Below are 27,976 nucleotides of genomic sequence, written 5' to 3'. Positions count from 1 at the left end.
ACTGTTTTATTTTTCATTCCATATTTATTGCAAATAATTTCATTAAGAACCATTTAAAGTGAATGAATTTTTGATTGCATGTTAATACACGTATTCATCTAGTTAATTTTTTTGTTAAATTTGGATATTTCTTATATTATGTGCGTAGGGTTTATAAGTAAAAATTTCACTTATGACCAAAAATCATATTTAATACGGTTTCTCAAAATGTCCTATTATTATACTTTTAAACTTTAATAATGACAGTGGAAAAAACGGTTTACAGTAACGTTGCCGTTTTCATTACAGCTAATTTACTTTGTCATCAGGTAATTTACTTTGTCGTATGTTATTTCTTTTAAATTTAAAAGTTGTATAAAATTACTTGTAAATTTTAATCGAACTTCAAAATTAAGAAAAAACATTTTTGTTTAATGGTATTTACGGTAATGACGTGCAGGTTTGTATTATGCATTCAAAGCGTGTGGCGTTTATATATTAACATTAAGGCTGAAAACAGCCTTTCCGTGTCATTTACATTCCCATAATTTTTTACTTGGGGTATTATTTAAAGTGATGACTAATTAGATAATGATATTATGAAAACTGACTGAGCTAGTGTAACTAAATGTGCATAACTGTGAAAAGCTCTTATACTAGTGTACACCTCTTATTTATTCTTCTGGTCGATTTAAGCGCTGTTATTTAATTAAAATTATTATGCATTACCTGATAAAGGGAAATAACATTCATTTTTGTGTGAATAAAATTTTTAATGCAAATAATAATTATTAGCGTATTAGAGAATAGAAACTCTGGCAGATAACCATATCATGAGGCAGGAATTTAGTTTCAGTTCATCTTACCCTTTCGATGAAAAGTGTTTCAGCCATTTTTCATGTTAAATGCTAAAATTGAATAGATTTATTGAATTTGAATAAAAACAATTAAATTGTGCTTTTACAGAAATCTTCTTCGATGTACAATTGCTGTTGTTGTATCATTCTGTTTATCTTCTTTGACAACAATTTCAATTAATGTGTTGTTTTTTATGAAGCATTTCTCGAGTTTGCAAGACTTTGCGCAAGCTTTTGCCATATACAGAGGATTAATACTGCAGTGATCGTGTTGGGCCCATTTTGCACACAGCAAATGCTTGTCAGTGCATAAATTGTCATCTGAAAAATTAATGACAGAATTTCAGAATTTAGCCTAGCAAAATTCAATAGAAAGGTGAAAATTAAAATATTTTTCCATTTTATTTCGACTATTGGAATACTTGCCACTTTCTTTTGTACTGTTTGCAGCAGCATCTTGAGCTTCAACAGTTGTTGTTGTATTTTTTTGAAGCGTTCTTCGAATTTTTACTTTATTGTTGGCTTTTCTTGCGATTTCGCTCAAAGTAAGATTTCTTTTCAAAATAAGATCACAACTAATTCCACACGCATTTGAGCACATCAAATCCATATACTGCCTGTTGGTTTCGCATAGTCCATTTTCAGCCCAGGTAATGCATTCGCTTTTTGTTTTCTCACACATCCCTGTGCAGCGTATTTCATCAACTTTTAATCTAACTGATATGACTGAATTTAATTATTTATAACAAATTGTCTAGTAACGTAAATTATAATAAATTGAATTGAAAAAGAACTATTATTGTATAACAATGAAAAACAAAACAACAAGCAAAGTAAGCTTACCTTTTGGCAGTGGTGTCGTTTGAAGTACAGTAACGTTTAATGGAAAAATAGCTGAAATTGCATTTTTCCCTTTTGTAACTGAAATGAAATTCTGAAATGCTGTTGCATTTTCAGTTATCGTTTTCCACGGCTTTGAAGCTTCTTTCAAGACTTTGTGACGCAGACGACACTGAGAAGCTGAAAATAAGGAAGGTGAATGAAAGTAAATGAAATAAAATTGACTCATTTCATTACGGCACAGTCCGTTTCGACATGAAGATGGGCAAGTGGAGCACGGTTGGCCATATTTATATGGACGATAGCCTATGATATTTCCTCTACAAATATGGTAAGTGTTATTTTATGTAAAAATTTTGATCAAAAGTTGTCATAGTTACAAAACTCATCATCACATTACTAATGTAGTTTTCAAAATGAAAAGTTTTATAAATTTTTTATTTCTTTTGTTAAAGATTTGAATGATTATTTTCCATAGAGAGGTATTAAGAAAGTATTATTAAGAGGCTTAAGAAATTTACTCGATCCTGTTAAAATATTTTGTTTTAAAGAAAGTGACATATTAGTGAAAGTAATTATTACCCGGGCCCATAATTGCAGACGATCATATTTCCACTGCGTATTCCTCTACCTTGGTGTATGAATGGGCAGTAAGCTGCGGCGCATCCTACAGCACATGTATCTCCCCAAACAACCTGCATCATTAAGAATGTGTATTTGTATAACATTTTGAAGTTTAAACTTTACTTGAAGATAATGGCCACAAACTTTATTCGTTGCACAAGAATTACTTTCATATGAATAGTACCATTTTTCTCTATAAAAATCTCGAATTACAGACCCAAGATCTGCTCTGATGTTGTACTCATTGCTCCACCATATATTTTCTCCAATAACATGGTAAGAGCTGATACGTCGCCGTTGCCACAAACTGCGATGTCCAGCTGTGCAGCGACTAGCCCAGTCTAAAGCTATAAATGCAAGGTTTTCATCCCAAACCTAAAAACAGTGAAACTGATTTTGAAGTATTTTATTTTCAATTAGCTGAGACAAGTAATAGGCATGACAGTATGCAAATTTTTAATTGTGCACAATCTATTTTAATTTATAAATTTCTAGTTAATTTGATAAGATGAAATTTCGAAATTTCTCTTTTACATTTCAGTAGACTTACCAGTTCTTGCATATTTGCAGCTGGTTCCATAGCTCGCAGACGATTGTGTTCTTTTAGTATCATCTGTATTTGAACTGGGCTGAATGCATGACGTTTCGTAGCATAGCCTATAAGCAAAATATTTCAAGTTTAAAAGGCTGAAATATGTATATGTGTATTTCAGCAATTTAATCCACTGATTTTAATGTAACTCAACTACAAAAATGCCCTGTTACAGGTTATATATTTTTTCATTGTGCAGCATGATGTTGTGGCATGGATCAATAATTGCTGGTGATGAAAATAATGATTAATTATGTATATTGTAATATATTAAAATAATTGTAATTTGTTAAATATAAATAATGTAAAATACATTTCTCAAGTTACTCTTATCTTTAAAATGCAAACGAATCAGTGACTGCGCATTACACATTTAATAAATGAATAATAAAAAAATATAAACATAAAAAGTTATGTTGCAGTGTTTAGTAATATATTAATAGCAAATACATGTAATTGTGAGTCGAATATTTTAATATTGAATGTTGTCATGAAAAGGTTTACTTCTGATTTCTAAAAATAATATAGATTAGTGATAAGCTCTGATTCCCAAAGAAATTTATTTCCTTTGAAAATAGCTTTCATCTTACTTTGATCTAAGTGGAATAAATTTCTTAAATACTGGATTTCTGTAAAAATGGGGCATTTTAATTGAAATTAAGAATATCCGACGTGAATATTTTATTGCCCTACATGCAAAAGAGGCATGCAAATATGAAATGATACTTCTAATTTGCTGATGCAAACTACGAAATAGACTACTTTTTCATTTTTATAGACAAAAAGTGAGAAAAGAGATGCTGAGATGAAATCAGAGCTAGTTATTATTTCCTTAGGAAAAACAAAAATTAAATTTAATGGCGAACAACTACTATTTTTAAATTAATTACGGTCACTTTCTGTAGCAAGTGATTTTTTTCATTTTATTGCATGTTGGCATCATATTTTAAGCCAGTGTAGCAATATTATATTTTGGAAAATTTTAGTAAGCACATTTTATAAAAGGGTTATTGTACAGTTTACGTATGCTGTGTTTATTATACAGTCAGCATGTGGTGTTCACTTACTTTGAACACAGTTAGCAATGAGGCACATGGAAATGAATGTGATTTGAAAAAAATTGACTTCTTCCGAACGCCGAAGAATAGCCATGTTCTAGATCTGCTTCAGTCTGACTAAAAATAACAGAATGCATGTTGTATGTTTTCATTTTTCTGAGGCCCGTTATTCACCACCTCAGTTTGTCGAAGATTTCACAGTTTAGATAAACTACTTTATTCCGGCTTATTCTTTGTCAACGTTTGCTTACTCAGACAGGTTTTCTTCAGAATGACTGAAGCGAGGAAGAAAAGGACAGCGGCAAACTTTATGGCAAGCTTGAAAAAGCAAACATACCATTGTTGATCTTTTTGAAAGCATTTTGTCTAATTTTAAACTAAGTTATGCACAAGTTGAAGATAAATTTATTTATCTTAATTTTCCATTTTGACTAATAAAATAAATAAAAAGGAAATGAAAGTTGCTTCAGTGATAATCTTCTATTTTCCTATGAACGTTAATCTGCATGAAATCGACTTTCTTTGTCAGTATGCGACGTTCTGAAAGCCAACTTTATATACTGTGTAATTGGGATCTCAATTTTAAAACACTATGATAGGTATATCATTGAAAAAAATAGCTACTCGTGTAAATTGCTCATTCATTTCCGTTCATAAAATTGCATACATCTGTTGTATTTTAATTAACATTTAATTTTTGGTTTTTTTTCAGAAGACATACTAAATGTGTAAAGAAAGAATATAAAAGAGATACCTGCCAGATTCAGTTAGATAAAGAAAAGTTGTTGGAAAAAAACAATGTAAAATGGCCGTTTTGTTTGATTATCAGTACGTAGAAATTTAGCCAGATCACTTCGGCACAGTTTTCCGTGATTGGCTGGTCTTTTGAATTTTGTAAAGCTGGTTTCAAATTTGCTGTAGAAATCCGCCGTCGACTGTGATCTGGAATCGAATTTGTACGCGTTGATGGAAGAACAAATGAAACGCTTATAGTTAAGTTTGGTCGTTGGTCAGGCTGTGCAATTGGCTGTGTCGATGATCAATACTTTATACAACAGCCCGCCGGCAACCGCATCTTCTTCAATTTGGCTACTGGTTTTAAATGCTGCTTGGTGCCCACCAAAACGACGGATGCATTGGCACCTTTTCTGCAGCGGAAAATCAGCCAGCCAAAACACTGATTCCTGCAAGACGACCTTCCGCGTCAATTATTTTTCATTTGTCAACTATTTATCTTCGAATACTACATTTGACTACTTTGTCAACTTAGATCTAGCTGCGATTAGTCTGCCCCACCCAAAAGGAAAAAAATTCTGAAATTATATTCGACAACTATATTGGAAGAGTGATTCTGAAAGCAGACCAAACCCACGCATCATAGGTTGTATGGAAAATGTAACCCTCTACTTTGCATATATGTTCAAAAAAATAAATTCTTCAGATGATTAAGTGAAGAATTAAATGACGGCTAAATGGTATATATATATGTTTGTAATGTGTGTATTAAAATATAAAAAAGTGAAATGCTTCGAAGAAGAATTATCTGCTAATAGTAGCTAGCTGCATGAGTAGTTTTACGTTTGTTAATCTGCAATGATATTGATTCAGTACTGATGTATATGAATTATTTGGAAAAGTTTGAAATGAAAAATTAACTGCTATAATTGAAAAATTATCCACAAAGCAGCAAACAATTATATTTCAAAATATTCATAATGAGTAAGCAATATTATTGATTTAAAAATGAACATAATTTATATGACAAAACTTTGCTTATTATTACATCTTGAAGCTATTTGGAATATATTTTTCCCTTTTGGCATGCTTTTTCTGCTGCTTAAGCACTGCTGCAATTTTGTATTACTGTATGTTACTTTTATAAATTGTACTTGATTGTCATTATGATACTGTAATTTTTGTCTTTTTCTGTAGTGTTGTTTATAATGGTATTTTTTTCATTTAAAGATTTGATATATTTCAAATAAGTTAATGTGCTATATTAATTGGTTATAATTAGAAGGTGCATTGTAGATTAGTTGCTGAACAGTTAAATTTTATTATGAATTTTCAAATGCAGTGTTAAATGTGGTGGAACGCTTTTATTATTAACGTATCTTTCCATTTACTGATAAAAGAAGACCAACAATTTAATTTCCATAAATCAGGATTTTGTTTAGATTGGTTATGCTTCAAGTAACAGGCGGTTTAGATACAGTGAATCCAGTTGCCAGCAATGGAGCTGTTCCAACGGAGAATCCAGATGAATTGGATACATCTAAAAGTGGCAAGCCGATTGTTGGTGTAATTTATCCTCCTCCAGAAATTAGAAGTGATCATTCTATATTTATTTGTGCTTTTTAACAATTTTATAATAAGCATGCATTACAGATATTGTGGATAAAACTGCAAGTTTTGTCGCTAGAAATGGGTTTGAATTTGAAAGTCGTATTCGACAACACGAAATTAACAATCCTAAATTCAATTTTTTGAATCCTGGAGATCCTTATCATGCCTATTATCAGCAGAAAATCCGCGATATTGCTGATGGCAAATGCACTGAAATGCAAACGACAAAGCCACAGGCTGGTCCTACGACACAAAGTAAACTTCAAGAAGCGATCAAGTTGGTAGATTGGATTCCTCGTGATCCGCCTCCAGAATTTGAATTTATCGCCGATCCGACGACGATTAATGCTTTAGATTTGTAAGTGGATTTGATCTTTTTCATTAAAGTGCTTAATATTGTGCATTAGTTAGAGTATTATAGCAGTTCATCCAATAGTTATATGTAAGTAGTCTGGTAATAAAAATAGTTTAGTAGAGTTTAGGAAAGCTTTTTTACTATTATCGTCTTTATTTTTATATCATTTACGGTAATATTATAATGTTGAAGCAGATTTGTATTTTAATAATTGTTTGTAAAAAATGTAAGGTCACTACAGTATGCCAAGTTTGAATAGTTATTCATTTAAATGTTTGAAAAAAGTTGTGCATTCAAAATAAATTTTATAATTGAAAATTTTTTTCATCTTTGAAGAATTTTTCTTTAAGTAGCGTCTAGTCGAATTATTGTATAGTGGTGTTTTAATATGTGAACTATAATTTCAGGGTGTTAATCATGTTTGTGAATAATATGTTTGTTGCGTTTGATGTAAATGTAATTAAATATTAGATTAGTTTTGATTTTCAAATGGTGGTTCAGGAGAAAAAAGAGTTTTTTTCATTTTAATCAATTTATTTAGAGACTTGATCAAGTTGACGGCGTTGTTTGTTGCTAAAAATGGTCGTCATTTTTTGACTCAGCTAATGACGCGCGAATCGAGAAATTTCCAGTTTGATTTTTTGAAACCACAGCATTCGAATTTTGCTTATTTTACTCGTTTGGTGGAACAGTACACGAAGATTATTTTGCCACCGAAAGATATTGTACAAAAGCTTGAAAATGAATGTCGAGGCATGAGGCCAGTTTTGGATTTAGTGAAACAGCGGGTCGACTGGGAACAATACCAGCGTCGAATCAAAGAACGAGAAGACGCCGAAGCGGAGAGGGAAAGATTGGCTTATTCGATGATCGACTGGCATGATTTTGTTGTCGTGCAGACGGTGGATTTTCAGCCCCAGGAGACGGTAGGCCTGCCGCCTCCTTGCACTCCGAAAGACGTCGGTGCCCGGATCTTGGCCCAGCAGCGAATGGAGGCTAACAAAGTATCGGCTCAGTCGATCGAAATGGAAGTCGACTCAGACGAGGAGGTTCCTGGTCAGCAGTTTGCTGGTGAAGGTGTGGAAAATCAGCCGTTCCCTGGCGGTGACCAAGGTGCAATTGCATTTTCGAACGAAGAAGGCATGGGCGCCTTGCATCAGCAAGTGCCGAAGCCGAAAGCGGTTCACGAAGTTACCCAACCGCAGCCGGCACCGCCCAGGCCAGAAAACGTGACCGTTCGCAAGGATTACAACCCACGCAGCCGACTGTTGGAGAAGGTCCAATCGGAACAGAAATGGGTTATATCGCCCCTGACCGGGGAGAAAATCCAGGCTGACAAGTTGACTGAACATTTGAAATTCAACACTGTCGACCAGCAGTATTTTGTTCAAAAGGAGCGCGAATTGCAAGAACGTCAAGAAGAAGAATTGGTCTTCGCTTTGGGTTCAGATATCAGTGCTAATATCAAAGCTTTTGCCGAACGGAGGTCTGACATTTTTGGAGTCGGTTCTAAAGGAGCCGAACAAACAATGATTGGTAAAAAGGTGAGTGCTCTTCTACATACTTACTATGTATGTATATTATACAAAAATTAATCACTACGCGTGTTTTATTCTGCTGGAATGGCATGGCAGTTGTTAAATTGCTTTCAGTTTTGCTAATTGAATGTTATTTGTATAGTTGGGAGAAGAAGATATTCGCAAAGTTGATCCCAAAACAATTTGGGATGGTCATCAGGCGAGCGTTGAGACCACGTCGAAAGCGGCTCAGGCGAAGGTGAACGTTGAAGAGCAAATTGCGCAGATTCACAGGGCGCAAGGTCTGTTACCAGATTCCAGCAAAGAGCGGATCGGCCCCAAAGTGACCGCAGTGGATGAGACTACCGGCGCACGTCGTCCAACTGAACCGACCAATATAGCAGTGATTTCTGCTCCGCCCACATCCGTCGCACCTTCACTGCTGCCACCGATGGTGCCAGTGGTTGCGGCGCCGAACCCATTGTACCTTCTTCAACAGAACCCAAGAGTAGCAGGTCTGGTTGCGCATTTTGATTTCTTTTGAATTCTGTTCATCGGTTTGCTTGTCTATTTCTGTTCAGCACCTATTGGCGGAAGTGCAATGTATCAGCATGCGACCGCTGTCGGTGGATATGGTGCAGCGCCGCCTCCACCCCCGCCGCCGCCACCTCCGCCACCAGCAATTGCTACTCCTGCTGCTTATCCACCGGAACCAGAACCACCGGTAAAACGTACCAAAACATTTGAAGAACAGTTGAAGCCGGAAGAAGAATGGCTGAACAAGTACGGCGATCTTGGACCAGTCAATATTACTGTCGTGTTTCCTTTATCTGCAGAGAAACCAGAGTGGAATTTGAATGGACAATCCGTATCCTATTCGTTGAATTTGACTGATCCAGTTAGTTTTTCTTTCTTATAATTGTTTTATTTTTGAAAAATATGATTTTTGTCAGGTTTCCGCGATTAAAGGAAAAATTCAAGAAACCACTTCAATGCCGGCTAGTAAGCAAAAACTCTCCTTTGAAGTGAGTTTGTTTGTTTTTTTTGTTTCTTTGTTTTTGATTAATCAAATTATTTAATGTCATTCACGTGTATTTTTATTCTTGTAGAATATATTTATAAAAGATGCCAATACGCTTGCATATTACAACATGCTCGATGGTTCTACAGTTCAATTGCAATTGAAAGAGCGTGGTGGAAGAAAAAAATAAATTTCCACAAAATGTATTACGTTTATATTTCAATTTAACCATGGTGTAATCTGTTATATTTGATTGCAGTATCATTGGATTTCTAGTAAACTTTGTGTAATTTATGAGCGTTGTTTTTTTTGTTGATATTGAATACATTGATGGCTAGCCATGTTGGCACAGTTTCTTCTGAAACTTATTATATTGTAATTCATTATGCTTTTCTTTGCATACAATATGGATGTACGTGTATTAGAATGTGTTTAACATTTGTGATGTTGAAAGCCAATGCAGCGCCTGATGAATGGCAATTGGTATTGATTAATAATCGCGACGAAGATTTCAACAGACCAACAAGAAAAGCACACTGGGATGGGCACATTCTCTGCAGTATATGGAAGATATTTTGACGTGAAATCATATTTTATGTTTTTTTCAGGTACAGATTTGAAGGGAGGAACGAACGGAACATGGCTAGGTATTAGTCGACGAGGTCGGATTGGGGTTCTTTTGAATATCATGGAACCGATCTGTTCAACAAAAGCGGAATTTAGTCGAGGTATTTTCCAATTGAATATTTCTGTATGATTGTTATTCTTTTTTTTCTTTCCTTACACAGGAAATTTGGTGAAAGAATATTTACAATGTACTTGTGATCCACTTTGCTATTTGCAAGAAATGATTGTTCCCCATGCTCAGAAGTATAGTGGTTTTGTGTTGCTTTTGCTGGAGAGGTGAGTTGATTTTTTTTTAATTCTTTAATGAAATTTAAAAAAAGAATTGTTTTTAGGCGTTTGCTAAACAGTCGATTTCAGTGGAATTTGTTTACATATTCAAATCAGTCAAATCGAGGAATAGAATCCTTTTTTACCGGTATATATATAGACCATCTGTGAAGTTGAATAATGAAATGAAAGCAACGTTGTTTGAGGTGTGTACGGTTTTGGCAACAGTGTTCCTGATTTACCATTTTTGAAAGTGAAGCGTGGTCTGAAACGATTTGAAAATATCGTATTGAAATCTCATTCATCTACGCAAGATCCTGAGCCTGTTTTAGCAGATTTGTTAAATCTTTTGAAAGATACAAAAGAGTAATAATAAGAATAAATTTTTTTAAAAATACTTTCATTGAAAACAGTTGTTAATGTATATATATATATATATATGTGGAACATGGAGTATTTTTGAAGGAATTTCCCTGATGATCAGTTGCAGAGTCAAGGTGCACATTATGAGACGGCAATGCAAAAACGGCTAAGTCGATGTTTTTACGATTTATTGCCGCATCAAGAATACGGAACTAGGTTTGCATATTGTTAACAATAACGATAAATTATACTGACTTTATTTATTTATGCAGAACACATTCGATCATTCTCATTGACGGTTCCGGACGGGCGTTGTTTGTTGAAGAGAATCGTTGTGCAATCGGTGAATCATGGACGAGGGAAAAATTCACATTTGAACTTTGCTAATTTGTTCTTTTTGACACTCACTTTTCATTGGAGCTTGAAAAAATAGCACATCGTTTCTTTCAGATAATTTGTAAGTTTTTCTTTTCTTCTTTTCACTGATTTGAAATTATGCTAATTTTATAAACAATTCATTTCTGCTCCTAACTATTTATATTGATCATTTTATTGAACAAACAGTTTAGCATGCAAATATTGAAAGCTTTGAAGAAACTTTTGAACTGTTTAAAACGTTGTTTACAATAATGAATTGTCATGGTGACAAAAGCTGCAAAGAGCTATTTAAAACCAGACGGGAAAATATTTATTTTCCAGTGACGTGGGTTTGTTTTGACGTGCTTTTCAAATTTTTGACATTTGAAAAAATTTTAACATAAGCTTTGAACTTTTCCTGCAAATAATGAATGAAAAGCTATCTGATACGTTGATTGATTGATAACTGACAGCGTTCGTTTTGATTGTTGATTGCTGTTTTACAATGTACAGTAAAATTTGAATGTAAAAAATTGGTTTACAGTAAATATTTCAATTTTCTTTTGACAAAAATCCATGTTAAATAATGTTTTTCTTTTTTCACTGAAATAATTTCATCTGATCTGTTTGGAGCAATTGTAGAGTGGAGTTTTTATTTTTAGAAAAAGCAGAATGCGCTGCAAACAGTTGACTAGTTTGTTTGTGATTGCTGAATAATTAATTTTGCATGAAAAAATAATGTGATGAAAATTTTAAAATTACTCGCAAAATACATTTTCGGTTATTTTTCATTCAATGGCGATTGTTGAATATAAATGTGAAAAAGTCTTGATAATCAGTCTTTGTTACAGTATGTGGAAATAAATTTTTCCGGTTTGAAAATGACGTAGTTTTGTGAGTCATTGGTGTATACACGTAGTCGGGTGACATTGGTGATTCACACTGAAGCATTTATTGCGAAGTTGATAAAACTATGAAGATGAGCACGTTGTGCCTTGAGACGATTTGATGATTTTTCAAGTTCAGAAGACGAAGAAGAAGAAGAAGAAGAAGCAAACTGCACTCTCCCTTTTGCTGACCAGTAGATTTTTAGCAGTAAGCAAGTTTTTTTATTATTGCTTTTTTCTGTGAAATATAAACTTATCATTCAATGACGAACAGAGGAGGCATTAAAATGAAAACTTAAATTATGTATATAGTGCTTTGTATTTATTTTGTTCACATTTGTTTGTTGATGTGCGATTCTTGTGTGAAGCGTGTAATTTTCACTAAAGCCATACCGTATTATATATATACAGTATGTATGTATAGTATAGAATTGTCGTCTTTAAAAATTTAGCTTAATTTCAGTCGTAAGTTTCATTTCTTGATTGTTGAAATGTCTTTTGGATATAAATTTGTTCTTTTCTGCGGCGATAGCAGTTTAGTGAAGTTTGGAAACAGCATTTTTTTTGTCGTATATTATCAGTTGAGCACAGTCAGAACAGCCCTGATAGACTAAATTTTCAAACATTATTAATTTGTTCAGATAATCGAAAGTCAACATTTTGTGATGAAATTAATTTCTGAGCCTTCCTGTTTTAAATTCATTGATTTTCATTGTTGAAGTATAGTTGATCTCTGATTGAAAAGTTGGACAGTTTATTAAAGCACTGTGCTGCTTTACAACAGCAGATGCATTTCGATTTCTCGAATTGTTTGCACAGTTATGTCTGTGCTAAGACAACTTTTGAAACGCTAGCCGTCGCGGTGCATTCTCATTGCACGGCACGGTCAGAGTTGAATGATGAGTATGTGTGATCGATTGAATGCTTAAAAAATGAAAAAGATCGACTTTTCGATTTGGCTAATTTGTAAACTGGTTCGTTGTTGTATTTGGCTGATGGAAATGTCGTTGAAATTTTGCACGAAGAAAAGGAATGTTAAAATTGAATTTTTCAGTTTTAACCCAATATTCTGTACAAAAAAAGAGTTCTTCTAGGTCACGCACCAATTTTTACAACAAGATGCTTTTTTGTCTTTTGATACTGTTGGTTGCCCAAATTACAGTAGGATAGTACTTGGTTTCTTCAAATTCTTATGATTTTCAGGTTTATATTGATAACAAAGGCAGGGATATTCATTTTTGTACATTTTTATAAATGGCATAAAGCAGACTAGTGAATTTGTGAATATTATTTAATACAGGCGAATCAGCTGAAAATCATTTGAGTTACTTTACTTTTAACTGAGAAATGTGGGAAGTTATTTGCTTGTTTTATTTTCCGTATTATAAGTGTGTATGTTTGCATACAGCAGTCAGGGGCGAGAATTTTGTATTTGCAGCAGAAAATTTTAAAATTTTACTAGATATCAGATTTTGATTTGAATGAATGGAAGAAACAATTCCAAAAGATCCAAACGTGATGTGTATGCATGTTGATCGCGGTTAATTGCTTGCAGCACATTTTTCTCGCTTTATCAGTATACATTTAGTTAATTTTTATGCCTTAAAGTGATGTGATTACATAACTTTGCTCTTCCACTGAATCTAGTAATTCTGTGTTTCGGTTTTTTTGAAGAAAATTTAATTTAAAATCTTTGTTTTCTTGCAGTTTTTAATTTTCACAAATATTGGTATCCAGCTTCATTATTTGGGTTATTTTAATTTTTATTTAAGTTATTTTTTCGATTATTATTGATTAAAAAATTGCATAAACATAGTAAATGTTTGAAAATGTCAAATTTGTGAGATTTGTTTTGCAATTGAAATTGCGATATTAGTTTTATTACGAGATAAATTATGCAATTCTCTGAAAGTAAAAAAAGTGATTTTAAAAATTGTCAACTAAATGCAGGTAGTTTGAATGCGATTGAATAAATTGTTGCTTCAACGTATGCGGAAGCTATGTTTAAAGTAGTTTTACTGCATTAATTTGAAAGAGCGAACAGTTATAGCAGTTGATGTTTAACGTTCTATTGAACAGTCTTGCGTGTTTTATGGCTTGTACTTCAGCAGTTTATGGAAATTTTAATTGTTTGTCCTGGAAAAGAAAACTTTAGAAATCAGTTCTCGAGCATTCGGTTGGGAATGTTAAATTGATGGCAAACAATTTTTGCAATCGAATATAAAAATTATTATTCGGTGATGAATTTTGAACTGAAATTGTTTATTATTTAGTTTAGATTTGGTCAATTATTCAGAAAAAAAGTCAAAAGAAGCTTTTCAGTTTAAGAAGAAAGTTCTTACATTTAGTTTCGTATGAAATGGCCATTGTCATTTTCTTTATTGCAAGTACTTGTTAATTTGCAAGCGTTGACAGATATTTGTTATGACCAGATTCATATTATGTAGGTATAAAGCTGTTTTCATTTTTTCTGTAACTTTTTCCAGAGTAGTTGGAACATTTGAGGTATTTCTTTTTTTGTTGCAATATCTAATGTTAGTTAAATGCTAAATTAGTTTCTTATTTTATTATTAAATAGGGAAAAAGCCTGTTCCTATTTGTTTTTTTCTTCATTTGTTCATATAAAGTTGAGTTTTATTGCTTATAATTGTATAGATTATTTTGTATTGTATGAATTTGATGGTTTTTTTCTATGTCTAACTTTTCGATTGCTCTGAATGCACCTTTGTAATTGTTGTGTTGAAAAGGCGAAAGTTTTAGCGCTCTATTTTGAGAAAATATCAATCATCATTATATCGCATTGTCGCAAAAAGAAACGTAAGGATTGTAGAAATTATTAATTAATAATCTTTAATTATTGATGTTGTATACATGAGGTGTAAACAGAGGTTTTTTTCCGTTTTCCGTTTTACTTTTTCAGCGTGAAAAGCGCATATTATTCTTCTCATTTTTCTGATTCAGTTTTCGGTTGGGGCATTTTGCCTTTTTTTGTTGTTTTCCAACTGAATGTTCTTCTGAAATAGAGTTGTAAATGAAATTTGAATTTTCTCAAGCACAGTATCAAATTGAAAGCAACAAAAAAGTAACACAAGAGCAATGTTTGACAAAGCAAAAAGTGCAGTGAAAATATTTTACACATGTTCGAAATGTTGTTGTTGGCTGCTTGCAGCAATGTGGGTTGATTGGGCGAAAAGATTTGCTTGGTGTTGTCTGCTGAGTATAAATTTTCTTCAAACAATAGAAAGTGGTCTAAAGCAGTGATGTTTGATTTGCATTTAAGTTTCGATATTGTCATGCTTTTTCAATTTTGATATTATCTCACGCTTTGCTTTTTCATTCAAGCGAAAATAAAGCTTTCTTGAAATAGCAGCCGAGCTAAAAACAACAATGACTGCTGCTGCTATTGTTGTTTTATGATGGTTGTGTTGTGTTGTTGTTGCTGCTGTGAAATAAACATTGCAATTATCTAGAGAAACAGTAAGCAAATTTTCATTGACGTAAACAATGGAACGGTTTGATTTTGCAGAATATGATAAGCAAAAGAAAAAAAATAAAAAGAACAACAACCGTGTGTTATTGTATTGTGAAAATTGGCTTTTGTTTCCCGTTTGAATTACTTTGTCTTGCGTGCACGCTTTGTTTGTGTTGGTGAAAATGCTGTCTACAAGGAATGTGAAAAAATGAATGCCAACTTTTTTGCATTGTCTCCTTGTTGGACGTGTGCATGGTAGTGGCAGGCGGTCAGGATTCTTACCAACAGACGTCCGTGTTCCAAAGCAGAGATTGTAGAAATAGATGGAGATGAGTTGCTTATTTTTCTTTTGTCTGATTAAACGACAGTGGGGGAGAGTTGTAATTTTATGGGGGAAAAGCGTTTTTACGATTGGAAATATTATTATTATTATTATACAGCCCTGAGATCTGAGAGAGATGATCGGTCGACGAGCTGGGGGCGTTGACTGTGTTTGTGTTGTTGACATGCCTTTGCTAGCCGGCTAGTATTTGTCGCACCTACGAACAAACACCGACCAACGGCCTTAAGCTATTTGCTCGAATTTTAATGTCAACAAAAGTTTGACTTTAATAGTCGTCATTTGTTGTACGCAATTTGCTGGGAACGACCCGACCTGTGTGTTCTGTATACGGCTGATCAGACAATACTGGTGGTGATGATTTTGTTTGTTATACCGCCGTCGCTTCTTCTACTTCTTCTGCTGCTTCTACTTCGTTTTCTTACTTTTTCCGTTTGTTTGTATTGACCTTTTTGTTAGTCTTCTTATAATTGAAAATCAGAGATTAACGGTGCACAAAAGCGACTCGCGATGCGCTTGTTATTTATGCTATTTTTATATTTCAATTTTTCACATCACTTCATCGATGCTCGTCAATCTGATCAATTTGGATGATGAACAGTATTCACGAGGGGAATTGTTTTCTTTCACCATTTCAATCCGGCTTGGGTCTGCTTTTTTATTTCATTTTACAATATTTTGTTTATTTAATTTGTCCATTTTTTAAATATCGATCAAATTGGTCGACGCGTTGTTTGAACATTTTCAACGACCAATTGTTGATCAGCCAATCGAATTGTCCAATAGCAGTTGATGTTGACCATTCGGCCGCTAGCTTTTCTGTGTTTGGTATATTTTTGACAGTGGGACTCTGTGCTTGCTTGGTCGAACAATCAAATTGTAAAAAGAATTACATTTCCCCCTCTGACTGTCCGACTGTTTGAAATCACAAGCCTGCCATAATAGTATACTTGGACAAGTTGAGAATGTACTGGCCATCGTCTTTGTCTTCTGATTTATTATTTGCCGGCCAGACGACGAATGTAGGTGTTGAGCAAAATTCTTCGTGTACCGACGGTACTATACATCCGCACGTACTTCAAGGTTGGCATTCTGCTGCTGGATACCAAACGCCAGTTATCGCCAAAGCGGCGGAATCATTTCACCCCAATCATCAGCATCGTTCAGTTCAACTGCACACAGGCTGCTATGTTCAGTCGCCGTCGTCTTCATCTGCGGTCAGCGTAAGTGTTCTATTCTATTGTAGTTGACGTTGGTTGGAAAGAGAGAAAAACATCTTGATGTAGTAGTAACATGTGCGATGTGAATTTTTTTCTTTTCATGCCTCTGTTTGTTTGTCATTTATTAGTTATCATCTTTCATTTCATCATATAATATCATCTTTTATATTCAGATTTCTGATCAGTCAAATTATTGCGTTGGTGGTGGTGGTAGTGGTGGTGGTTTTCACTACGGGCCAAGTTCAGCCGGTGAATTGCATCAGCAGCAGCAACGACAACAAACTATGTCCATGTTGCCTTCCGTATGCAGTTGTTTGAGTCCTTGTTTTTCCGTTTTGTTACTTCAGTGTTCTTCAAGAATTATTATTATCTTTTCTTTCCCAGGGTGCGTACGGTGAAACATCGTACGATTCGTGCGATGCGGACGCGTCCTACGCTATCGAGGCACCGCCCAAAAAGCGTGCCGGTGGTCGTCGTCCCAAAGAGGAGACGTTGATTTTGACTCCAGAGGAGGAAGAGAAGCGTCGTTTGCGGCGACTGCGGAACAAGGAAGCGGCAGCGCGATGTCGACGTCGACGGTTGGACCATTTGAACAAGCTGGAAATGGTCATACAAAATATGCATATATATATATATATATATAACGTTGACCAAAGAGAATCTTTTTTTTCCGTTTGTATTTGTTGTATTAAATATGCTGTTTATTTCATTTTTAAGGAAGTGGAGCAGTTGTTGATGGAGCAGCGACGATTGAAAGAAGAGTCAGAACGGTTGGAGGAGAGGAAAATGGAATTGGAGCTGCTTTTAGATGAACACTTGCCAGTATGCCGGTGCACGCCACTGCCCGGCACATTTTCATCCGGTGACGATCGTGACGCATTGGATTCGTTCAGTTCGGATGATTCAAATTTGCCTTCCGCAACGCAGAACTGTCCCAGAGCGGCTGATTCACCGGCGAACGGTAACACTTCCCTGACGGGGCGGAAAATTTTCTTGCCCAGACCGAACACTTTGAACGTTGTCACAATATCCAAAGCCGACGACAGCTTCAAGTCGGAATTGTTGCTCTCGTCGACGCCGATTCTGCCCATGGAACAGACCCCTTCGAAGTTTTTCACATTCGACCCGTTGAGTGTGCCCACAGGTGTGACGCCGTTGACCCATCGTGAAGTCGACACGTCGGCTTTTGCTGCAGCTTCTTCGTATTTGCTGAATTCGTCCAGCTTGCATGACTTGACCACCACCATCACCACCACCACAACAACAACAGCCCCAACATCATCATCCACTGCTTCTTCCAACAGCAAAGCGTTGGTCATGCTTTGATTCTTTTTTTCACGTTTCACTAGTTTTTATTTTGTTTTTTTTCTTTTTTCCTCCAAAACCGACGCACTGCTGCATAGGAAATTCAAAAAAAGCAGTGCATGTGATTTCGTTTTTTTCTTTTTTTTCTGAAAAATATTCTTATCGACCATGCACATGGACAGACCACGCCTTTGACGCAGTTTTTGTTGCTGATCTTGAAAACATCCTGCTCATTGAGATGAGCGATTCAAAAAATTCAGAGTGCCTTTGTCGCTTTGAATGTCAAATTGTTTTTTTCTTCCATTTTAATGCTCCTGAAATTATTATTTTCAGAGCTGATCATATATGAATCTTAGAAACGTATCAGTGCCTTTTTTTGTTTTTCATTTTTTGAAATATTTTATAAATAGCTTGAATAGCTTTATTATTATTATTATTATTGATGATCATAGCGGGTTGCAAAGACCGCCCTTCTGTTTTTTTCTTGTTTTTTCTTTATTGTATGTTTTTTTCATCGATTCGAACATCAGCATCTTTTTTTTTCTTCATTCGTTTTTTCTACTTCCATTCTATTTATTCTATACTTTATTCATTTTTCCTTTTCACCTGATTGCGTTGTACGCATATTTTTTTTTGTTTAACTCAACCACAGACTAACATTCTTGCTTAATGCCAATCATTACACTGTGATAATAATCTCTTCCGACGTGTGGAAATAAAAATTAACCACTTTTACATGAATTTTGTGAAAAATTGCACTTTTGTAAAAAATTTTATTTTTGTGAGATAAATTTTGAATGTTTTGCACTTCTTTTCTTCCTCTTGTTCTAATACTAAGCTGCTAATGTCTATTCTAAAAAGTGCAGTAATTAATATATACAAAAATTAATTATTCATTTGTCAGAATTAATGTTGTGTTTTACACGCGTTGAAATCAACAGATAAGCTGCAATTAATTGCATGCGTGTGGGTTCTTGAAACTTGTTGCATGGTTTGTGCTTCTTGTACAACTATGCTAGTAACGTTTCTGCATAGCTTGCCTGAATTTCACTGCATTTTAAAAGGGAAAATCACTTTCCAGGTTTTCACTCCCATTATTCTAGTCGATAACTTTGAAAAACAAACACTTTTGCACCTAATTGAAAGGTATTCTTAAGAACAACTGATTTATGCATTTATGAAAAATTCAACCATTACCAACCAGGTAAGGAGCATCACAAACTTGCCGGCAAACAGCAACAGTTTGATCATAAATTTTATTCAATTATTTTAATCAATTCACTGTATTCAATCGAAATATTCAATCACTTGCATCAAACTTTAAAAAATATTTAGTTTCTACGGTATAATTCTTTAGTAAATAAATAAATAAATAAATAATTTCAAAGCGCTACTTGCAAATTTATCATCACATTATGATAGTTGTAATTGTTTTCTTCACAATTCTTCAGCTTCAGACATTGCCAGAATTGCAGTTACAGCTATGAGCAGTACTTTGATCGATTTCGGTGCTTGGCTTATCCTACAAAACAACAGTTTAAAAACTTTTTATTTAGTTTTTAATTGTGATAGTTACACTTGGTGAATGTTGGTCTTGGCCTTTGATTTTTAGTGCATTTTCTTTGCAAATTACTAAGCAGTTATAATCGTGTTCAGCACAAGCATCACAAATAACATTTGGAGTGCTTTTAACCGGTGGTTTGGCTGTATGATCCCAGTAGGGTCTGGATGGTAGTGCATTTCCATAGCACAGCACAGACAAAGCAATGATGAGAATCTAAAATTCAATACGTCAAAAAGATTATATATTTCATTCAAATTTATTTCTCATAATCATTTGAACACATACCGTGAATTGCATTTTTGCTAGTATGCCAGCAGACACGTTGTAACATATTTTTTTATTCGCCGTCGATCAAACTATTGTTCATTTTTTTGGCATTTACGTTTACATAACTCTTTCGGCGTATCTATTTACTTGTAGTGGAAATTTAATCAAATCATCACCACAATCTGTAATACTGAAACTTTGGTTCAGCTTATTTTACCGTAAAAATGGCTGGCTAGTTTGTTGAAATAGGTGGCGCACGACTGATATAGATAATAAGAAAAATGTCATCTCTTTTGAAAAGGTATGTTTATTTTAAAAAAGTGTAATTTATTCATTCATTCATAAGCGTTTGCATAAAAAGTCGCAACTGATAGTAAACTTTAACGCATTTATGAATTTGAAGTATTTGAAAAGAGACGGTTTAGAAACATTTAAATAAATCACTGAAAAGGAATTTTTAAACCCACAAAAATTTAATACGTAACCTAATTTTTCATTTGAAATTATAATCCCATTGATTGCAAACTGTTCTTTTTGGAGGTGCATTAAAATGTATGTGGCTATGTTTTCTTCGAGTAGAATTGTTGCTTGAACAGTTGGCAAGTAGAGCAGCCGTCATGCAAAACGACGGCATTATCGATCTTTTTATAAAAATGTCCCTTGATTATTATTACTGGGCTGTCTACTTCACTCCCCTCTATCTAATTCACTTCTCATATTGAAATATTTTATTTAAAAATTTGAAAAGAAAAACCAAATATTACGTAAAATGTCATCATAATAATAAAACTGCTTTGATTTAGAAAATATAAATTTAATTTTATAAAATGCTGTTTTGATAAAATTCTAGCAAATGACATTTCATTGTTTGTAAATAAGGTGATTGAAGCAATGGAATAGCTAGTACCGTAATATGACACGAGTTACCTGCTTGTCATTATTTTGTAATTCAGTCGTTTGTCATGATTTGCAATTTAAATGCTTATATAGTTTGCATGTTTTTGCAGATTTTAAAAAATTACCATTATTTACGGAAATTTACGAATCATATGAATATAAATTTCAATGCAATACGTCTGACGCTTTAACAATTTCATCTTGATTTTTACTAATATTTTACAGTAAACTATCACCTATAAATTTTTGAGTAACATCATAATTTCGTATTATTTTCATTTAAATAAGTGTTTTTCATGCTTTATATTTATCAGTTTTTTAATAATCAACGAAATGATTATAATAATCTAAATGATTGATAAATAATAATCTAAATTTTGTTTGTTATAGTAAAAGGTAATATTTTGTTCTCCTTTTAGTTTGTAACTGTTTGAAGTATTTAAGAGCGTTAAATTTTTTCGGAATTTTAATTTGAGATGTATTAATATAATTTTTAAAAGAATCATACATTTTTTCGAGCGTTAAGTTTTTCAATATTTATCATTTTTATTGTATATGAAATTTAAATGTTATATTCTAATCAATTGTTTTGATGTTAATGTTATTGTTTCTATGTTAATAAAAAATATATGAATTATTTTTTAATCTATTATAAATTTTTTTCCATTTAATATTTACAGTTATTTATATAAAAGAATTTTGTGAAATATTTTATTTTTAGCCTGCAAATGGAACACTGGTATGATGTGCTGGAAGGTAATGTAGATTTCAATGTTCATTTCTAACGTCTATATATATACAGCTATATTTATATATATATATATTTATTTATTTATAGCAGTGTCTCCAATGCCTGGAGAACTTCGTGATTTATTAACAAAGTCTCACGAGTTGGAAATTCAGTTGCAGAGTAAGAAGTTAATTTTTTATTTGTAATTTATATGCTAATGAGTGTAGCATGTGCACTGCCGATTTATATTAACAACTTTTATTGTTGTTTCAGTGCATTTACATTAAATAAATTAAATCAATAATAGGCACAATTACGTTGATAAATAATGTTTTTTATTGTTTTCCGTATGATTTTACTTTTATTTTATTTATTCGGCCAGTGTTTTGGTTTATAAAGTAATGTCTGTAAATTTGATGAAAAATGTGATGCTTAAAAATTATTTGGCATCACTGTTGTGTTGTATTTCATCGTGCAAAGTGTACTTAAGTTGTATCTTATTAATAATCACAGCAGTTTTTGAACATTCATTATGTAGTTGGTAAATTATTGAAATAGAAACTGATTTCAGTATTTTTTGTGTATGATTAAATGTTTAACAGTATTTCACTTCTCAGGTGTCCTGGAACGGAATGATCGTGTTTCAGAAGCATTTTTTGAAGCTGCCCACAACATGACAGATGAAGAAAGAGGTTGTCATTTTGTGAGAATAAAGCAAGTATGTGAATGTTGATCTTTTCTACTGTAATTGGTGTTTACTTGTGTTTTGCAAATACTTTATTGCACGGATTTTGTAAATAAAAATGATTGATAAAATTTCAGTACTACAAAGAGGAAGAAGATCTGGCCAAGGAAAAGGTGGCAGTAATGCAGTCAGTTGAGGATTTGCTTGAACGATATAAGTTGGTAGTTGACCAGGAATACAATCGTTTACGTGCTGCTCTTGACGAAGAAAATGCTGGCCGCGCGGATCGCATTGAAAGAAGTGCATTTGTTTTCATTTTTAATTTTAATTTTAAGGTTTTTGCATTATTTTTGCTATCGTTAGGAGTGAAACAAGAGATGGAACGACAGAATGCAACCCTGGAAAGGGTTCATGTGGCCGGAAGGAATGGCCGACGTCGTAAACGCGTTCACGCGCCGAAAATAGCTGGAGGAATTCAACCTGCTTCAACTCAAAATGGTGGGGATGCAACAACGACAGTTTCGAAAAAGTCTGGAAATTCGGAAAGTGACAATCAACTGCAGTCATCTTCACAGTTGGTACAGTTGAAAAGTTTCACAGTACCTTATAACAATACAATGCAATATGTTATTATTGAAATTTTATTTTTTTTTCTTCAATAATTGCAGACAACAAGACAGGCGAATTCAGATGCACCGACTGTTTTGGAAAATATGGTTGTTAAAACTGAGCAACGAAGTGATGTCGAATTACCAGAAGTAAAACCAACACCACAACCCTTGGTCACAACCAAGAATGAATCACGCCACGGTCGATTAAGAAAGTATGTTGTCTATTTGTGGATTCAATATTTATTTTAATGGTGAATAATTGTTTTGCTTTTCCTGTTCCAGAGTGAGCAGCCGGGTAACTGCACTACTTGACGTTGAAGCAGCCGCAACTTCCACTACACGCGATCATCATCACCACGGTTCTCACGGTCGAAGCAAAGCATCTAAAAAAGCTTCGGCCGTGAACACGGAAGTTGTCGCCCAAGCGGATGCTAATGCAGAAGCAGGTGACATCGATGATCAGTCCATCTATTGTTACTGTAATCAACCTTCTTTTGGGTCGATGGTTGCCTGTGACAGTTTAACAGTATATATATTTTTTTTATTAAGAATTTTTACTTTGATATTATTCAACAATGTCATAATTTATTTTTTTATCAGTGCAAATACGAGTGGTTTCATTACGAATGTGTTGGAGTAACCGAAGCTCCGAAGGGTGACTGGTATTGTCCAGATTGTCGTAAAAAATGATATCCATGGTCATTGATATCTTATGTGGAATTTTTTTTGCCTTTTCACAATATTTTATAAAAGTTCACATATGAGCGGATTATTTAGAATGATGTGTTTTATAAAAAATTTGAAATAAACGATTGAACAATAAGTGAATAATAATATATAATAATAATAATAATAATAATAATAATAATAATAATAATAATAATAATAATAATAATAATAATAATAATAATAATACTCCCGCGTGAATGATAATGCAGTCCACTAGCGCTCAGCCGATCGAGTTTTTTCGTTAACAGATGTTCTGTTGCTTTATATGTGTTATGATATTACATCCGTATATATATGTGTGGTGTGTATGTTATGAATTGACAGCGACACAGTTCACCTTTGAGTGACAAATTTTGACAATTGATTGGCAATGCGAGTGAACAAATTTCAACAAAAGTCTTAATTTTGATGAAATACACAAAATTTTCATTTTGCGTCAAGTTTTATTATTGCTGATAACATCCATCAGTAATGTAAAGTCATACTGAGGAAATAATTCATTTAAATATTTCTAATGATGCCTAGCTTTGTATAACTTTTTGCTTCAATTTTGAAAGATTGAAATTATTATACTGTAACAGGTATTTTTAACTTTTTACTATAAAATGAATTAATTTTTTAATTAATTAAGATTTTAGCAATGTCTCAGTTTCATTTAATGAAATTCGAAAATTGTTGAACCTTCTGAATGAAATTACAGTAAACTTTAAAAGTCGACTTACTGTACTTTGAATAACATTTTTAATTGTCGATGAATTATTAAGATAGGAAATAATTATTGGGTAAGATAAAAATCGTAATGAATAACTTAACGAATTATTTTCAATAACTATGTTTCCAATGTGATTTTATTTTAAACTAATGTCACGCACAACTTTAGCGCTAAGTGTTTTCGTTAAGATGATAGTAATCAATGTGGTTTGCTTGTTTGCTGATTAGCTGTTTCTTTGTCGATTACTAATCCTAGAGTTAGATAAATTGTTTTTTTAAAGAAAGAAATTAAATTACATCAAAAAATTTTATATTATATTTTATATGACATATTTTTGCAATAGAAAAGAGTTGTTGGATGATGTGATTTTACTGGATGATGCAGAACACGCAGAAATAATTTAACCGGCCTTAAGTGCATTTGAATTTAATTTTGACAAACTTTTTTTAACTTTTATGTTTTAATAGGACTTTTAATATTAAATTTTTGAATGGAAAGTATAATTGACAAAGTGCTGAAGCATTTTTTCAAAATTGTAAAGGTGCTTTATTTTTATTTGTTTGTTGGATTGGTTGGTTTATTAATTTTGAATGCTATTGATCTACTTAATAATAGTGTGATAGCAATGGATACAATTTATCCCCAAAACAATCCATTTTCAAATTGAAAATTAAACTGAATTTCTGTGTTTCTGTTCGATGTACATTTATGTGTATGTTGTATTTTTTGAAATTGATTTTGATTACAGAATTAAAATATTTTTTCAGACTGATGAAAATTCAATGAGTTTGTTTATGCAAATGGATAATCAGTCCCCTGTTCCGTCGCATTTGGCTGAAATAAATGAAAATAAAGATAGACTAATTAAAAAAATTGAGGATATCGGTGTGAAAATTAAAGCCGCCATGAAAACGAAGGAGGGTACTTGTTTTGAAATTTTTGCAAACTGACTTTGTACGTTGGTTTTTTAATTGTAGCTGATGTTGATGAATTCCTACGAGTTTCTGGAAAACTGCACGATCATGAAAGTGATAATCCACAACTTTTGAGGATACGAGTTTTGTTCAATCGGAAAAATCGAAAAACTACTCAATTGATCAATTCTCTGCAGGTAAATTTGTTTAGTGTTTACTGAATTACAGAGATTTTGGTGAAAGTATAAAATTTGAACAGAACAGAATATTAGTTATTTTTAATCAATTTTGTCATATAGAGAATATTTGCCATATGACAAAACGTGTGATTATTTACGTACAGCATGATTGATGTTGAAGTTGTAATGAAAAGTATCAACGCTGAATCAGCCAGAAAGCAGAACGCTTGCTGGCATTAACTGACGATAAATGCTTTTATTTGTCTGAAGCTTTTTGAGGTTTATTTTAGTATTTTTAATGAATATTTGAACAGTTTTACTGAAATTTTAACGAGTGTTGATTTCTTGTAGATTTATCTTGAAATTTCAAATTTTTATGTTGCATAAAGGAAAACAGTGCTGGGAAAAGTAATTAAAGTTAAATTATAAACTTCTGCTTACAGTTGAATTCACTTTCAAATGCATACTGCAAGCATTTTTTTAAATAGCATTATATTGAAAGAAGTTCTGAATAAATATTTATCGTTGAGTTTATTTTAAATAATTTTTAATTTGTTCCGATGTAACTGTTTCGATGAATTTCAGAAAAAATTATTTGTATATCAAAATCAGTTGACCAAGTTGAGTGAAACGGGATCAATGCGTCGAGGGATTACAGAAACCGTTCTTACCAATGTTGGTCAAGGGCTGAAGTAGGCTTTATTTTTATTTATACTGAACAAGTGTAATTGTATTTTTTACAGGGATGTTGGAGTGAACATTAAAGAAAGTTTGTCTGAATATACTGGGTAACGCGCTTTTTTTTATCTTTTATTTTTGTGGACATCGTAAATGATTTAAACTAGTATTAGATATAGTAGTGGTGAATATTATTAGCTCAGTAAATCAATTTAAATGTAAGTTGTAAAACAAGCATGTCAGTAGTAATAAAATTGATCACGGTTTGAAGTTCAAATTGCTTTTAAATGAATTATAGTGTGTTTAATTTGGAAGTGACTGTTTTTAGTTCTGTGATAAATGCTCCAAAAGATTTGACCCGTCGATTATTGAAATCAAAATCTGGTAGTGCAGACAGCATTGCTCTTTCTTCAACTGCAGGTTTGTATTCTTATTTGTAAGTTTGATTTTTCATTTTCTAAGTGTTATTTTTGAAATTGTTTGAATTAAATATGAACTCTTATGAGCTTTATGTTACTTTTAAGACAAGCATAAACCTGCCATAGGATCGATTCAATCTGGTGCAAAAGAAGAGGACAGTTCAGCATTTTATTTTCCATTACACTCAGAAGATGTTGAGAGGTATGTCTGGAATCAATGCTGAACTTACTTAGGTGTACTGGTGAAATTATTTGTAAATATTTTTGTGTATTTATTGGATAGTTAATTTTAAATGACACTGCATAATTTAATTTGATGCCTTTCTTTGAGCTTTCATTATTAAAATTATAATTTTATGCGAAGATTTAAATTTTCAAATTATATACTGGAGTTGTAACGTTATTTGAAAAGTCTGCTATAATTTTTATGTGTGTGAAATAGCAATTCGAATAAATATATGCATTGTTAGCTCTTCAAAAGATGAAGATCAAAGCGAGCTCTCGTCACCCATACAAGGTGTTTCTCGTGGATTTGAAGATCCAGATGATTTGGATCCTTTTTTTGAAGAGGTTCGCGCTTTACAAAATGCGGTTACATCTCTGTCTCGCGAAATTGATCGGCTTAAAGTATGCTGTATTAAATAGAAATTTGAAATATTTGTCAATAAATGGTATTTTTTTAGGCACAAATACAGCAGGAATATAATTTCTTTCATGGTGCGTTGCACGAAGAGAAATATCGCTACCAGGTTTATTTATTTTTGGATTGATTTCAGTAATTGTAAAATTGCATTAATTAGATTCTAATATTTGGAAACAAAGTAGTAAAATTGTGTTTTTGGTATAAAATTTTCTGGCAACAATATTATTGAGTAGTAATTTTGTTTATAATTACTTCTTGCTTAAACATAACTATATTAGTGCTACTTAAAATTCATTGTAATTTCAGCACTTAGAAGATCTGATGAACGATATGGTTGAATTACACCAGGCAGAAATTTCCAATTTGAAAGAAGAAGTTCAAATGATCGAAGGTCGTTTGCAGTATCAATTTCGGGATCAAATTCAAGATATACAGGATTTGATTGGCCAGATGCAAGCCAAGGTATTTAGTTGTTTCTATTTTTATTTTTCTTAAATGAGACACACAGTTATATTTCAATTTAATCGAATTTAATCGTTTATTATTAATGTAATTTGGCTAAAATATTTAAGGTTGAATTTTTGGAAAAGTCAACTAAGGAACTTCAACAAGCTGTTGGTTTGGAAAACTTATCAGACAGCAGTGCAGGTGGTCAAGCAATCAGAGCACTTCTTCTTTTTCTTCAAATTTTGATCATGCTTTTGGTCACTCTGTGGAATATTGTTGTACCATTTATAAAGAGCAGGTATTTTTATTCCATACATTTTATTTTAGAATAAAGAAATTAACTAAATAATCGATTTTCATATAGAACTCGACTCATTACGACTACCACTTTTGTAATTTTTATCATTTACTTGAACAAGAACTGGGATACGATTTGCGCTTGGCTATGGACTACCTCAAGGTGAAACGTAAATC

The 27,976-nt window shown here is 32.9% G+C and overlaps 6 protein-coding genes across 6 annotated transcripts; 3 read left to right on the top strand and 3 right to left on the bottom strand.

Moving 5' to 3' along the window:
• Window positions 1–939: 939 nt before the first annotated feature.
• On the bottom strand, window positions 940–4,044 carry Tsp_02917 (peptidase inhibitor 16). Its single transcript, XM_003379202.1, has 8 exons — window positions 3,960–4,044; window positions 3,483–3,521; window positions 2,851–2,957; window positions 2,424–2,675; window positions 2,259–2,371; window positions 1,680–1,996; window positions 1,278–1,562; window positions 940–1,157 (listed from the first exon to the last, which is right to left on the bottom strand). Exons 1-8 carry the CDS (start codon window positions 4,042–4,044, stop codon window positions 940–942), a joined length of 1,416 nt encoding a protein of 471 aa, XP_003379250.1.
• A 2,090-nt stretch (window positions 4,045–6,134) lies between these two features.
• Window positions 6,135–9,379, top strand: Tsp_02916 (splicing factor 3 subunit 1). The gene is made up of 9 exons (XM_003379201.1): window positions 6,135–6,279; window positions 6,339–6,654; window positions 7,059–7,107; window positions 7,284–8,195; window positions 8,332–8,683; window positions 8,750–8,803; window positions 8,849–9,066; window positions 9,122–9,193; window positions 9,278–9,379. Exons 1-9 carry the CDS (start codon window positions 6,135–6,137, stop codon window positions 9,377–9,379), a joined length of 2,220 nt encoding a protein of 739 aa, XP_003379249.1.
• A 236-nt stretch (window positions 9,380–9,615) lies between these two features.
• Tsp_02915 (conserved hypothetical protein) lies at window positions 9,616–10,833 on the top strand. The gene is made up of 7 exons (XM_003379200.1): window positions 9,616–9,748; window positions 9,798–9,917; window positions 9,978–10,092; window positions 10,149–10,231; window positions 10,290–10,449; window positions 10,549–10,662; window positions 10,719–10,833. The coding sequence occupies exons 1-7, from the start codon at window positions 9,616–9,618 to the stop codon at window positions 10,831–10,833; spliced, it is 840 nt and encodes a 279-aa protein (XP_003379248.1).
• A 3,814-nt stretch (window positions 10,834–14,647) lies between these two features.
• Window positions 14,648–15,416, bottom strand: Tsp_02914 (conserved hypothetical protein). Its single transcript, XM_003379199.1, has 4 exons — window positions 15,308–15,416; window positions 15,074–15,156; window positions 14,826–14,903; window positions 14,648–14,704 (listed from the first exon to the last, which is right to left on the bottom strand). The coding sequence occupies exons 1-4, from the start codon at window positions 15,414–15,416 to the stop codon at window positions 14,648–14,650; spliced, it is 327 nt and encodes a 108-aa protein (XP_003379247.1).
• Window positions 15,417–17,423: 2,007 nt separating this feature from the next.
• On the bottom strand, window positions 17,424–19,888 carry Tsp_02913 (conserved hypothetical protein). Its single transcript, XM_003379198.1, has 3 exons — window positions 19,877–19,888; window positions 19,661–19,804; window positions 17,424–17,954 (listed from the first exon to the last, which is right to left on the bottom strand). Exons 1-3 carry the CDS (start codon window positions 19,886–19,888, stop codon window positions 17,424–17,426), a joined length of 687 nt encoding a protein of 228 aa, XP_003379246.1.
• A 2,180-nt stretch (window positions 19,889–22,068) lies between these two features.
• Tsp_02912 (conserved hypothetical protein) lies at window positions 22,069–27,966 on the top strand. Its single transcript, XM_003379197.1, has 15 exons — window positions 22,069–22,203; window positions 22,308–22,478; window positions 22,506–22,796; window positions 22,839–22,993; window positions 23,064–23,286; window positions 23,382–23,460; window positions 25,200–25,333; window positions 25,901–26,007; window positions 26,322–26,413; window positions 26,518–26,614; window positions 26,883–27,039; window positions 27,096–27,161; window positions 27,362–27,517; window positions 27,628–27,800; window positions 27,867–27,966. Exons 1-15 carry the CDS (start codon window positions 22,069–22,071, stop codon window positions 27,964–27,966), a joined length of 2,136 nt encoding a protein of 711 aa, XP_003379245.1.
• The last annotated feature ends 10 nt before the right edge of the window (window positions 27,967–27,976 follow it).

This window comes from Trichinella spiralis, assembly GCF_000181795.1.
Source record: "Trichinella spiralis strain ISS 195 chromosome Unknown Scfld2, whole genome shotgun sequence".
Lineage (NCBI taxonomy): Eukaryota > Metazoa > Nematoda > Enoplea > Trichinellida > Trichinellidae > Trichinella > Trichinella spiralis.
This window is presented reverse-complemented; position numbering and strand designations above follow the sequence as displayed.

Excerpts from the sequence above, each read along its gene's own strand:
- Tsp_02914 (XM_003379199.1), bottom strand. The coding sequence starts at position 15,416 with ATGCACACGTCCAACAAGGAGACAATGCAAAAAAGTTGGCATTCATTT. Across the intron at positions 15,157-15,307 it reads AAGCGTGCACGCAAGACAAA|ATAATTGCAATGTTTATTTC; the intron begins GTAATTCAAACG and ends CTGTTTCTCTAG. Across the intron at positions 14,904-15,073 it reads TAGCAGCAGCAGTCATTGTT|CAGACAACACCAAGCAAATC; the intron begins GTTTTTAGCTCG and ends ATTTATACTCAG.
- Tsp_02912 (XM_003379197.1), top strand. The coding sequence starts at position 22,069 with ATGATTAAATGTTTAACAGTATTTCACTTCTCAGGTGTCCTGGAACGG. Across the intron at positions 26,008-26,321 it reads AATGTTGGTCAAGGGCTGAA|TTCTGTGATAAATGCTCCAA; the intron begins GTAGGCTTTATT and ends GACTGTTTTTAG. Across the intron at positions 26,414-26,517 it reads TGCTCTTTCTTCAACTGCAG|ACAAGCATAAACCTGCCATA; the intron begins GTTTGTATTCTT and ends GTTACTTTTAAG.
- Tsp_02913 (XM_003379198.1), bottom strand. Across the intron at positions 17,955-19,660 it reads AACACGATTATAACTGCTTA|TCATGCAAGCTGGACGAATT; the intron begins GTAATTTGCAAA and ends GTGGTGGTCAAG.
- Tsp_02915 (XM_003379200.1), top strand. The coding sequence starts at position 9,616 with ATGTGTTTAACATTTGTGATGTTGAAAGCCAATGCAGCGCCTGATGAA. Across the intron at positions 10,450-10,548 it reads CTTTTGAAAGATACAAAAGA|GAATTTCCCTGATGATCAGT; the intron begins GTAATAATAAGA and ends GTATTTTTGAAG. Across the intron at positions 10,663-10,718 it reads CATCAAGAATACGGAACTAG|AACACATTCGATCATTCTCA; the intron begins GTTTGCATATTG and ends TTATTTATGCAG.
- Tsp_02917 (XM_003379202.1), bottom strand. The coding sequence starts at position 4,044 with ATGGCTATTCTTCGGCGTTCGGAAGAAGTCAATTTTTTTCAAATCACA. Across the intron at positions 3,522-3,959 it reads CATTGCTAACTGTGTTCAAA|AAATCCAGTATTTAAGAAAT; the intron begins GTAAGTGAACAC and ends CCATTTTTACAG. Across the intron at positions 2,676-2,850 it reads CTGCAAATATGCAAGAACTG|GTTTGGGATGAAAACCTTGC; the intron begins GTAAGTCTACTG and ends CACTGTTTTTAG.
- Tsp_02916 (XM_003379201.1), top strand. The coding sequence starts at position 6,135 with ATGCTTCAAGTAACAGGCGGTTTAGATACAGTGAATCCAGTTGCCAGC. Across the intron at positions 8,196-8,331 it reads AAACAATGATTGGTAAAAAG|TTGGGAGAAGAAGATATTCG; the intron begins GTGAGTGCTCTT and ends TTATTTGTATAG. Across the intron at positions 9,067-9,121 it reads CGTTGAATTTGACTGATCCA|GTTTCCGCGATTAAAGGAAA; the intron begins GTTAGTTTTTCT and ends GATTTTTGTCAG.